Below are 12,886 nucleotides of genomic sequence, written 5' to 3'. Positions count from 1 at the left end.
ATGGCCGCTAGTGGCGCGAGGGCGCAGAAGCCTGTGGGCTCTGCGGCATGGATTTCCACGGAAAAGGAGAATTTTACGAATCTGCTCAATCAAGAGATGGAAGAAGTGGAATACCCGGTGCGCCATGAGATGGACTGGTTGAATGAGCATATGGCCGAGATCTTCTCCAGCAACCAATTGTCCGTTGCGACCGACATACCCCCTACATCCGTTCCCGTGCTGACACCTGCATAGCAATTTCACGGAGGCTTTTAAAACACCCGGAAAGCTGAGAGGCAAGACGCCTCGGACTGTACGCAAAAGGGATCCTGCTGAAAGTCGAGTGGTATGTTTCCCATTATCCCTAGCTGTCATCGGTTCTACTGACCTCTTTAGCCCTTGAGTGAGATCTTTTCAACGTCGCATAACAGGTTTGAGGATAAGGTTGCGAGTCCAACACCTCACCGTTCTCCTGCTAAACAAAAGGCTCCTGTTCCCGTGCCTACTCCAGCTCCAGTTGCCGCTACACCTACAAAACCCAAGCACGCTACAGAGAATGCCCCACGACTCCAGTACCCTGATCTCAGTAAAGGCATAAACTCTTTCACAACATATAACACGGACTCGGGTTACCATGGAATGCCGGATGAGGGCGAGGAAGAAGAAGAAGACGACGATGTGGTTCTGACACAGGTGCAGCCTGAATCGCAAACATCCACCCAGCCCTTCGATAGTCAACCCACCCCTAAGGACGTACAAGAACATCGTTCTTCGATTAGCCGCCGTTCCACGGGCTCTTCCTTCCACTCGGCACATGAGGACGTTCAACAGCGCGGAAACACGGTGGAGCCTATGCAAGTTGACTCAACTCCGGAAGGGGCCACGAAGGAACATACTCCCCAGCCACAGCCGAAGGCGAAAGAGCCAGAGCCAAAACCGGAGACAGAGGTGCAGCCTGAACCTGAGTCTGAGCCTGAGCCTGAGCCTGAGGTACAGCCAGACGCGGAGCCCGATGTCGAAAATGATGAAACCGAATCGAAAGAGCCAACACCGGCACTGCAGCCAGAAGCGGAGCAAGGAGGAGAGCCAGAAGAGGCACCAGAAACTCAACTACCAAAAGACACAATATCATCACCTGCAAAATCATCTCCTATGAAAACCCCCGCTCCCCAGTCGTCGGAGTCTCATGAAGAAGAGAAGGATGACGCAAAGGATGATATGGCCCTCGATGATGAGAACTTGGATGACATTGGCTCACCTTCGGATGGCTCCACTCCAGATCGCCCGCTAATTCGTAAGAGCAGTCTTTCTTTTGCCTCGCTCCCTGCTCGCGAGCCCCTCATGAAGAAGAGTCTGGGTGGTTCCCGTATCTCCCGGACAAGCCACATCGACATTGCCAAGATCAACAACAACGGGGGCTCAGGCTTCTTCGGTAGGCAGACCGGTGGACACAGATCAACCCAGGCTGCTCTGGATGAGAATGCGACACCTGGTGAGAAGATGGAGCTCGATGATGATAAGGAGGGCTCCCAGGAAGACACAGATGCAGACACAAAAGCTAGCAAGCTTCACAACAAGTCGTCCACCCAGCGATTGCATGAGAAGATCAGTATGCTTGGCAAACTCCAGCCATCACGACCTACGAAGTCTATTCCAGCAGTCCAAGGCCTGCCCTCCACACAAGTAACCTATCCAGAGCTTCCGTCATCCAAAGCTGATGCAAAACCGGAGGCGGCCTCCCAGAAATCTCGCGGAACGCCAGCTCCGGAGCCCATGGAAACTGAGGATGACGATTGGATCCGGCCCTTGAGCTCACCCTCGAAGGCAAACTTCCCCAGGGGCCAGACAGCAGATGCTCCAGAGAAACGCTCTGGCATGGGTGCCAGTCATACCCCTGATCCTGATGATGCATCTGCTACTCGAAAGGAGAGCGCAGCCCCTGAAGAGCCAGCGAGATCCAGCGCAAAACAGGGCTTGGAAGCGGTTCTTGGCAAATATTCGACCCCAACGTATTCATCCCCTCAGCGCCCTGGTCACCAGGCCAAACCCTCCACTTCACATATGGATAGCCAAGTGTCGACCACCCCTGCAGGCTCTCCTATCGCTCAAGACGGTCTCGTGAGCGCATCTAAGTCCAGATTACAGTCCATCGTGAGATCTGCCAAAGGCCTTTTCACGAATTCTGCCGGCGTTGCTGCGGCTGCAAGGATGGAGGCCTCTTCCCCAGACGAGCACAGAGTGCAGCGCAACGAACGTGTTGAGCCAGACAGGACCAGCAGAAAGATTCCACAGCCGATGCGGGACCACAGCCCCCCGCGACAAGAAGGCCGCAGAACACGAAGCTCTACCGAGCGGGAGGAACGTCGAAGGCAGAAGGAACTTGAAGATCGCCAACGTGAGGAGGAAGAAGAGCAGGCAGAGAGGGCACGGCAGCAAGAAAAGGAGAAGCAAAGAGCTGCTCAGCTCAAGGCTGCGCAGGAGAAACTATTGGCTGAAAATGAAAGTCGCAAGGCTCCTGTTGCACCAACTCCGCAGAAGATGTCACACCTACAGAAACATTCATCCAGAGAGCCAGAGCCTAGCTATGAGTCAACCTCGAAACACACCGCCCGTCCGTCCGTCTCACAGCAGCAGTCAACCAGGCAACGCCTCCCAGGCCCACCCGAGAAGCTCTGCAAAAGCCTAAGCCTCAACCCCAGCCTGTGTCAATCCGGGTTGGCAGCGCCCTTTCTCGCCAAATACCCTTGGCATCCTCTTCGGTGTCCGGTGCTGCGGAGTCCAGTGTTCCGGTACCAACTCCCGCTTCCGCTTCTAAGCCACCTACCCTGAAGAAGAAGGCGAGCAACTCGTCTTTGCACACGGCGTCTTCCAACAGCAGCTTCAAGAGCTCTGTCTCCAGCCAGACACAGCGAAAAGCCCAGCTCGCAAGTGAGAGAAAGCGAGAGCAGGAGGAACGCGAGGCGCGCCGGAGAGAAGAACAAAGACGCGAGTTGGAACGCAAGCGTGCTGCCCAGCAACAGGAGGAAACTCGTCGACAAGAGATGCGGAGTCGCGCGGAGGCCGAACGTCGAGAGCGACTTGCTTCCGAGGACCCTAAGAAGGCCGCGCAGATGCAAGCCATCGAGAAGCGGAGACTGGAGAACGCTCGCAGGCTTGAGCGGCAAGGTAGTCAGCAACCTGAAAGTGTAAGTACAGTCCTTGTCCCAGGGCGTTGACTTTGAAAGCTGTACTAATTAGTGAATATTAGAACACTACATACCCGCCAGAAAGGCCGGCTTCACAGGCTGCTCGTCCCGCTTCACGACTGGGCTCCATGCAGCCATACAACCGCACAATCAACCCACCTCAGCCCAATCCGGCCAAACCACCCAAGAGAGGGTTAGATGATGAGCCAGGTCATCGCTCTGCAGCAGCGAAGCCTGGCGCTATGCAGCCTTCTGGCGAAACCAAGCGAAGGAGAACGGAAGACGAGCACAACCCCATTATGCGACCTACAATGGCTCCACCGATTCGCCAGTCGAACATCCGTAAGGAGTCGATGATCCGCAAGGTAAGAATTCAACGGCTCTTGATAAAGTTTTTCTCATGGTACTGACGTGGCTAGGAACCTACAAAGCCCTCTTTGTATGGCCATGCACAGCCGGGCTCTTCGATCTTTAAGACTGCTCAATCACAACGACCTGCGCATCCGATGGACATGGCCAAGTACGCGAGTGGCAAGATACCCTTCGCGGAGCCGTCGAATGCCCCCCAGCCGGCTACGCATAAGACCCCAGTTGCCAGCTCTTCGACGCAGAAGGCTGCTCACAAGCCATCGCCAAACTATCCTAATGGCGAGAACATCCATCTGCCGGAAATCGCAACCGACAGTGAGGACGAGGACTCCGATGCCGAGATGCTCCCTGTGCCGAAGTGGGCTCAACCCAAAGAGCTCGAGTCGCTTCTGCGCCAGCAGGAGGGCTTGGAAGCGGATTCCATTTTTGGACCCATTGCTCCGTTCTCGCTGGAGGAGACGTTCAAAGCCGACAAGAGGATCAAGAAATTCCGCGAACGCACCAGTAGTGCAAATTGGGCTGGTACTGATGCACTCACTCAGGAAGAAATCCGACGGGATCTTGCTGAGCGACAGCGTTTGCGACTTAATGGGGGGTGGAGTTTCAATTAGTGTCCGTTGCATGGGTTTATCTTGATACCATGTGGTTTTATTCTGGTTTGTTTTAGTAGGAGTAGACTTACGCGTTGGCATGACTGGTCGGCGTTCTTGAGATTGGACACTGCTTAGCTGCATTATGAACATTATAATCATGCATTGAGTTATGTTGGGCTTTTATTACTGTGTGCGTTTGGACGATACTTGGCTTGGTATATGCTGGGTGGTGGTATCATGGCTACAATCATCGACTCGCAGTATAGTCTTTGACTAGAATGATTGATAACATAGTCTAATACATCAGACATTTGTATAGACTTATAAATAAGACTATCCACGTTTACCTATATCCTCAACTAGCACAGCTATATATATATCTACTAGCTAGGTTCACCCCTCTCGAACAAGACAAGACTCTAATAGTCCATCGACACAACTTAGTCTAGTCTAAGATATTTGTCAGGAAACTACGATTAGTTAATTCAACCTATAATCCCAGAAGACAAAACTAGAGCTCCAAAGCCACATAACAGTCGCGTGAAGTAAGTACGATTTCCAAATTAACACATTTGGCATTCATGGTTGATAATATTGAAAATTAGAGGCTCTATCAATAAGAAGCATCATTGGTCTAGTGGTAGAATTCATCGTTGCCATCGATGAGGCCCGTGTTCGATTCACGGATGATGCACTTAGTTTTTTCTCCCTTTTTTACACCCCCAGTGGTATTGCATAATCTATCTATACAACAGCAACCACGATCTCTTTCCTCCTTTTCTTTTTTGGCTCCTCACAGCTCAACCATAATCCCGAGTCGATCTCCACCCAGACAATCAATCCCACATCTCCCCAGTGTACCCCACACACTGTCGTATCATGATGCTCAAGTCAGCCTCCCATGGGCGAGTCAGTGCGTGACAACTTTGCCATCCATAGAGGGGTGTAACGTCATCACATATAATTATGATTCAGTGAATATGTGTATTAAGCATGCATACTACTACGTAGAAGGTTAGCTTAGCTCCCGTCCTCAGTACCCTATCAGAACACACTTGTGCCTGGATTTAATCACCAGTATCAAAAGTTCACAAGCGAGGTGCCTATACTATATCCTATACAAGCGGAGGATAGCCACCCACCACTGATTCTTGCCTACTGCCAACCTAATTAGTAGCTAACGCTATGAAATATATTATGGGCCAAAGGGCAATAGACACGTATGATAAAGTTGGAAATTGTTAGGCAGCCGCTACGTGAGTACCTCACTGCAGTTTACCTGTGGCGATTGTGGTACATCCACCCATGGATGAGCCCATGGGGTTCCTCATTGAGGGGCTGTAGCCGACCGATGACCCGTTGAGCTTCTCTTGGGCATCATGCAGTCGTCTTTCGCGTTTGCTAGTTGATCCCCCAGCGGCTTTCGGTCTCGAAAATTGTTCGTAAAGGGACCCCAGGTACAACAGCCCTTAACCCCGATGCGGAGACAACCTGCCATTCACAATACATACATACAGTTCAGCCCGGCTTTGTGCGACGGATTTGTCGGGGATAAGGGGCGTTTGAGGGCGAGGGTTGTTTTGGGGGAACTGGGAAGGCTTTGGGGACCTATGGGGTTGGGCGTTTTCGTTCTGTGGTTGGCTATATAGGGGGGGTGTGGTAGGGTTCTGGGTGTAGAGATAAAGCTAGCTTCCAACAGGAGCTCACTCAGTACAAGAGAAAAGACAACTACTGGCACAGTCATCAAGTCATCATTTTAGATATATTAGTCACGCACTGTACATCGGTGGTACGTACAACCAGGTCTATTATACACAAGCCGCCATTTTACTCCGCCTCCGGTTCAATATCGCTGGCCCCCTCATACCCCTGTTCCATGGCGTCCGGGTTGAGATTGGCCGCGTCGGGCGCAATGCCATCCTTGTGTTTGGATTTATTGTGAGAAACCGTCCTCCAGCCGCACGGCTGAGAGGGGTCCTTGAGATACTCAGACATAGGGAACTAACGCAATTAGCTTCAGGCCACGCCTCTGCAACATGGATCAAATACTCACATAGTGATCGTTCTTCTTCATAGTGACCACCCAGGGAACATTGTCAAATGTGACCGCCCGCAGTCGGAAATAAGTGTTGTCAGGGATCTTGCTCACTTCCTTCACAAAACGGTCAAGATCCGGGGTCGGTACTCCGTTGACTGCGGTGATGAAGTTGGTCGGAGAGAGACCGTACTGATACGAAGGGGAGCCACGGCTCTATTGACAGGTTAGCCACTACCTATTTTCACCAAGGGAAAGGGGAAAGGGATTGGGAAAAGATACATACCCTTGCGCTCACGTAGATCTCGCTGTGTAGCTTCGAGATTTGCTGGCGGACAGCGTGGTGCGGCTTCTGCAGCACCGCACCGCAGAAGACAACCGCCCGGTCAGTTTCAAGGTCCGCCGTCGGTACGGTGGGCACCTGGATGCGTATTTCTTGCCCATTGCGGACGATCAGAGCCTCCAGGAACTCCTTGTCGTACATCACATCAAGTTCGGAAACGCGCGTGATCAGCTGACCATCCAGGGTGAGGATGATATCGCCCTCTTGGAAGGTGTCGGCCGTGTTGTCGAAACCAGCGGGCGGGCAGTCGACCTTGCGCACCATGAACAGCTGGTGCCGCGACGGATTGGCCCGCGTCACCTTCTCGATCCATTCCTCCGACACGCCCATGATGCGGGCCTGGCTCATCTGGACCACGTAGCTCTCCATGTTCAAGATCCGCAGCTCGGGCATCACGCCTTGCTGGATCTTGGAGACGACCGGCAGCAGCGACGGGGTCGCGAATCCGAGGTGATATTCCACATCCTTATGCGAGCTGGGGGTGCGCTCTCCGAGATAGTTCAGCCATAATGCCTGAACGACTCCGTCTTCACCAATCAGAACGCCATTGGAGCACTGTCCACTCAGGCCAGTGTCCACTGTGACGGCATCCAGGTTGATGGCCCGGTAACGTGGTGCAGACGCATTTGCTGGGATTGACACGGTCGTGATGTCGGTGACAGCTGTCTTGGCCACCACAATGCGGAAATTCTGGTTAAACCCGACGAAAATGGTGTCTTGGCCCTGCTTGATGTACTCCGTATTGAGCTTGGCACTCTGCACCGGAGCCTGTACCAGACTGGGATCATACTGGATAATGGTGTAGTTTTGCAGCGGATGCAGAAAGACGACCTTGGCATTGACAATGATCGAGTCGGCCACGGTAATATTGATATCGCAGAGGTCATACGGGACAATGGCTCGCGACACAACCACCAACCCCTTTTCCGCATCCACGACGAGCCCAAAGCCAGTCTTCTTGGCCTGGGGGTAACCGTCCAACTTCAAGGGCATGGTGCAGGACACACGCACAAAACTGCGCACGATCTCCGAGGCTGCAGGCTGACTTACGCCATCCAGTTGGATGAAGTCGGCCTTCCTGGGCACCGGGGGAAGGGCCGGGACGGGATCCGCCAGATCGGAGAAGTCCCAAAGACCGGTCTCGTCATTGCGCACCGCCAATCGCATCTTGGGGTGCCAATGGCGGTCGATGTACACGATGCTTGTGCCCCGCGTGTGGAGGTCCCGGATATGTCGATAAGAGATAACCACTCGCGAGCGGTCGGGGATGGTCTTCATCACTTCCACAAACTCATCCAGGTTTCGCGTGGGCCGCTTGTCCACAGAGTCGATGAGCCATCCGGAAAGGGTGTTTTCCAGCTTGAAGGAACCAGCCGCTTCGCAGACGTATACGCCGCGTGTGGCAATAGCGTACAGTCGCGATTGCTGATAGGACAAGTCATGGAACGTGCCGCCTGCCACGGTCACGAAGCGATCAGGCGTGATGGCATGCAGGTCACCTACTTGGCATTCGATCTCCACATCTTGACCGCCTCTTTGCACAAGCAGACGCACTGTCTGCCCAACGCTCGAATCCAGGATATCGTCCAACCGGATAAACTGTGTCAAAAGTTCACCATTGACCTGCAGGAGCACGTCCCCCTCCTCTAGTTTTCCATCGGCGGGCCCCTCAGGTAAGATGATTTCTGCCACCAGCATGCTGGTCTCCGTGGGGGCCGCTTTGCGCACGGTGGCCTCCCACTCTGGTGTCAGGCCCAAACGACGACACTCGTCAAAAGGTTTCAGGATCCACTGGGTTTGGATGGTACCTCTAGTGACAGGCTCGCCCCGGCGGATGCATTCCAACGCACGCAGCGGACGATCCAATGGAAGGAAGTAGTCGGTTGCAGCCCCGTCAGCACGGCCGCCGGCTTGTAGCGCAATCGCATGACCGTCGATATTCACGACTGGACTACCAGAACTACCGCCGCTAGCAGCTGCAGCGGCCTGGATGTAGTTTGTATTGAAGTCGCTATAGCCTTCGCCGTATTCGGGCGCATTTCTATCCAGTCGACTGATAACACCCGACAAGATACTCAATTTTTCTCCTGCATCGTTACCCACGACCCGGATCTCCGAACCTACTCGTGCAGCATCGGGCTGAAGCTTGAGCTCTGTTAGATTCATATATCGGATGGCTTTCGGGTCGAATTTAAGGATACCAAAATCGTGTACAGGGTCTCGATATACGGGACGGACATCGCACTAGGGAAAGCCCATTATCAGCATCGACTACGGTAATATACTCGGCCATACAGCTTCCCCAAGAGGTAGGGTCTATGGCTAAACTTACTTCCTCATGATTGTCAAAGATACAATAACCCCAAAAGGGACCGGGGCAGACCACATGTCGATTAGTCAAGATATATCCCCTCTCAGCATCGACTACAAAACCGGTAGCCTGACTACTCATCGATAATTCTGTATCAAAAGAACATGTTTGACAGAAGTGTATGGAAACCACGCTTTTCACAACCTCCTCGATGGTAGCTTGCCACTCCGGCGAATCAGCCTGGGCGGGCCCAATGGGCAATAGACGGCTCGCGTCATCCTCGTCCTCGATATCGTAGACGGTCCCATTGGCCGGCGTGGAGTCCCCCGGGGTTAACGCAGAGCTCTCGGGCTTGAGGTGTTTGGCCGGACGCTCGGCGGGCACGATGGAGCTGCGCTTGCGTTTCGCGCCGGCATCTCCGTTCAAATCCATGGCTTCGTTTGGAGAATTCTTAGATCGCGGACGAGAGCGAATAGAGGGTACGAACGACGAGATCGACCGGACAAACCCGTGAGGATGGATGCTCGGAGCGGAAGCTATGGCGTATGACCAGTGCTGGGGACCCGGGAGCTGATGTGCTAGCGGACGGCGGGTACGACCAGAGATTGACCACGCAGCGCTTGAAGACGGGACAGGCGACCACCGAAACGCGGTCAAAGGGCCACCAGACTCTGTCGGAAGGTGCTCAGTAGAAGAAGTAGAGGAATGATGATAATAATAAGAAGAAGAAGAAGAAGGCGGCGGCGGCGATGCGGCGGGAGAAGATGAAGAAACCGTAACAACAGCAGTCGTAGAAGTAGAAGTAGTAGTAGCGACAGACAAGCTCCTTCTGCACACCAGGAGCGAGGCGAGAGACATTCACAAGACCCCCCGACGGTCTCAAAATGGGAAGGATAGAAGGACAAAGAGAAAGGGTTGGAGTCAGCGTGAAAAAAAAGCAGATCAGGCGAACTGCCGCTGGGTTGGAAACAGTTGCTTGCACGTCCGGCAGGCGGAAAGCTGTTATCCGGGCCCCTGATTGGTCCATTGCCCCCTCCGCGGTGGCTGCAGGCGATCAAGTGATACTATGGAGCTTTCCATGTCTTCTGACCGTTGATATTGCGATGGTCGGTGGAACAGTCAGGGGGGAAAACAGGGAAGTCTAAACTACTACGGTTGTCAAACTGGGTGGGAAGAAGCATCGTCCCTACCACAGCTACGAGTACTAGTGCTCCATCGACACATTGACGTGGTATCATTGATGCTATCCACGGATTGAACCGATTCAATTTTACAGTTAACTTCACAAAAACCTGTAAATAATCTTGGCGCCCATTTTCTCTTTTCCCCCGCCTAGATCCGGACATATTATTAAAAACCCCAGCTGCTTTCACGGGCGGACTTCCTGAGTCTCAAACCTCGGGGCACACGGCATTCCTCCAACAGGGTCCCGGCGGAAGAGGATTCTCATATACCGTTGGTATCTGACCTTTGCTAAGTGAACTCCATCGATATTCATCCACGAATTGATTTGCAAAGCCACATTGGCAAGGCCAGTTCCGGGTCATAGATATATTTTTGTGCGTATGTCGGCGTCCAGCTATGGCGCTGAATGTGAGTCTCAACTGAAGAGACAACGCCCATGGAGCTTTGTTTCCCAACGCTGCGCCGAGTCGGAATCGCCCAAATCCTTCACATTCTGGACGGTGCGCATGTGTGAATGATCGAATCATTCAAAAACATTGGCCTTGCTCAGACAACGGTCTCAGTAACTGGAGAGGGGCTGGGCTTGCCGTTGCCCTGAGGACTTCGCTGGGGTGTTCCGGCAGTGCCTGGTACCGTGCGTGGGAACAGCTCAGCGAGCTTCTTATACATTTCGTTCATGGACGGCATGTGTGGGGGCGGCGTCATGATACTTGGTGCTGTAGGAGGCACGCCTCCGGATTTCTTAGCGCGGTCGGCAATGGTTGCCAGGTATGCCAGATTGGCCTGCAGCCGACGCATACAATCGATGTATTCCTGACTTGGCTTCTGGGTTGGCCCTTTTGCGGTGTCAGGGGCCTGATCCGACAGCGGGTTGGCGTCCTGCGGCTGAGCTGGGGGGCCTCCCGCCTTGCCTGCTGCCTGTAGATTCACCACCTCTTGCAACAACATTGAATTTATATCGAGCAGAACGGTGACACGAGCTTTCTCTCGGGCCGTTGCAGGTGATGGAGTCACCGGGGGCGCAGACGCTTGTTGCGTGTTCTGCTGCGGAACGGGCCTTTGAGGCTGCGCGGGAACCAGGTTATTCGCCGAGATTGAAGCCATGTTCTGAGGGAAGGATGGCGCCGTGGTTGCCGGAACGCTCGAGGCAGGAGTTGAAGTCGCTACAGTCTGCGGGGGCATAAATTGATTCATGGTCGCGGGAATAGGTGGCTGGGTAAAGGGAGCAGAAAAGTTGGCGTGGGGTGCTACTAAAAGCGAAGATCACACATTCCGTTAGCGGCTTGTCACCGATGTTGTTGTTCAGATGACGCAAGGCACAGAACACAAATCGAGGACATGGCTTCGAACGATAGTTCCATGGCAGATCCCCATCGGACCAGACGCATAGCTCTCCATGTGTCACTAATGGACCGCGTGTGTACGGGTAAATCTTTGAAACTAACGATCCATACCATTGTCCAAGGGGGCACCGAGGGTCGAGGGAATCCCCGAATAAAGAAAACAAAGTCAAAATAGAGATACCCTTAAAGAACAAGGAAAAATAGAGACCAAGGAAAAAGAAAAAGAAGAGATCGAAAGGGGAAGTACGACGTACCAGAGTGCTGGGGGAAACCCGCCGGCATCATAGCTCCACCGGGAGCGCCTGCCTGCATCGGCATGGCACCAAAGGAATGCTGTTGTGGAAGATGGGAAGGGGCCTTTTGCTGGGGGTAAGAAGGAATCGCGTTCGGATAGTAAGGAAACTGCTGTGGACTCTGGGTGGTAACCGGAAAGTGTTGCTGTTGCTGTTGCTGCTGCAACATAGGGAAACCGGTCGCGTTGGGATCCATGATTCTTTGGGGCGGGAATGTGGTTGGACGGCCAGGGGGCTGTCTGTCGAATAAAAAAAAAGAATAACCGGGAAAAAGAGGATAAAATCAATAAAAATGAAAAATACAAAATCAAAAAATAATACCAATTGCAAAAAAAACAAAAAAAAGGATAAAAAATAATTATAATAGAATCGTATTAAATTTGGAGTCGGTCACCGCACGGACGACAATGGGACGGGTTGAAACTTGAATGAGAAGGAGAGAGTCGCTGACTCGCGGGAATTCAAGGGATGCCAAAGAATCGCGCCGTTGAACAGACTCAACAAGGTTTTCTGGAACAATCCGCCAAAAATCCCAAGGAAAAATAAAAAAGAAAAATACAAAAGGACCGAGGACGCAGAATGATTGGCGGCGATGGTGGTACTAAGATCCCAAGTTAAGGGGGCGTGGTGGGAAAAAGTCGGTAGTAGTAATTTAAAGGAGAACAAGAGATTGATTGAGGGAACACGATCGACTCGAGCAGTGGACGAGTGAAAAGAGATTTGCTGATCAGCCTTTGCGGAGAGACGAACTAATGCAGCGGATTCTCTGGGCGGTGGAGTTCAATTGGAGAGGAGCCAACTCCAGTCCCCATAATCGTTGCGCTGATTTAGCTTTGGGGCGTGTTTGGGAAAAAGGTGAAACGTTCGGCCAGTAGTGAAACTGGTTCGGAGACCTGGATTTTTTGAAATACGCAGTAATGTATGACGGGGCGATGGTGACGGCTGGGTTCGAGAAGGGAAGGAGTTGAGGTGGTCGTTCAAGTTGGAATGTGAGGGAAAAAGTACGAAGCAGCTGATGTGACGGTGCCTGGGGAATCAGGTATCTCTCGCGTGGCCGATTCGGGATTGGGAACAAACATGTTCATCGGTCATGCTTCCTCCAGGGCTGCCTCGAGTCACCTCAGGCATCCAATAGTTGCTGCCTTCTCCTACCCGTCCAAGCTAGACCTGTTCCTTAACGAACCTCCTCCCTGACGATATCATATCTCGGAATCAATGGTCAACTTGATACATCACTTCCACCAACCATC

At 52.7% G+C, this 12,886-nt stretch overlaps 3 protein-coding genes across 3 annotated transcripts; 1 reads left to right on the top strand and 2 right to left on the bottom strand.

Annotated features, from left to right (window-relative positions):
* ABOM_008179 (uncharacterized protein) lies at positions 1-4,144 on the top strand (the record flags this gene model as incomplete). Its single annotated transcript, XM_022535308.1, has 6 exons — positions 1-179; positions 235-325; positions 376-2,590; positions 2,614-3,164; positions 3,227-3,529; positions 3,584-4,144. 6 exons carry the CDS (start codon positions 1-3, stop codon positions 4,142-4,144), a joined length of 3,900 nt encoding a protein of 1,299 aa, XP_022386470.1.
* Positions 4,145-5,953: 1,809 nt separating this feature from the next.
* On the bottom strand, positions 5,954-9,673 carry ABOM_008178 (putative nuclear serine protease HtrA2/Nma111; the record flags this gene model as incomplete). The annotated part of the gene is made up of 4 exons (XM_022535307.1): positions 5,954-6,127; positions 6,180-6,377; positions 6,448-8,748; positions 8,837-9,673. The coding sequence occupies 4 exons, from the start codon at positions 9,671-9,673 to the stop codon at positions 5,954-5,956; spliced, it is 3,510 nt and encodes a 1,169-aa protein (XP_022386471.1).
* An 873-nt stretch (positions 9,674-10,546) lies between these two features.
* ABOM_008177 (uncharacterized protein) lies at positions 10,547-11,832 on the bottom strand (the record flags this gene model as incomplete). The annotated part of the gene is made up of 2 exons (XM_022535306.1): positions 10,547-11,250; positions 11,598-11,832. 2 exons carry the CDS (start codon positions 11,830-11,832, stop codon positions 10,547-10,549), a joined length of 939 nt encoding a protein of 312 aa, XP_022386476.1.
* Positions 11,833-12,886: the final 1,054 nt, after the last annotated feature.

The sequence above is a fragment of the Aspergillus bombycis genome (genome assembly GCF_001792695.1).
Source record: "Aspergillus bombycis strain NRRL26010 chromosome Unknown contig00083, whole genome shotgun sequence".
NCBI lineage: Eukaryota > Fungi > Ascomycota > Eurotiomycetes > Eurotiales > Aspergillaceae > Aspergillus > Aspergillus bombycis.
The sequence above is the reverse complement of the archived record's forward strand: the minus strand, read 5'-3'. Positions and strand labels throughout refer to the sequence as shown.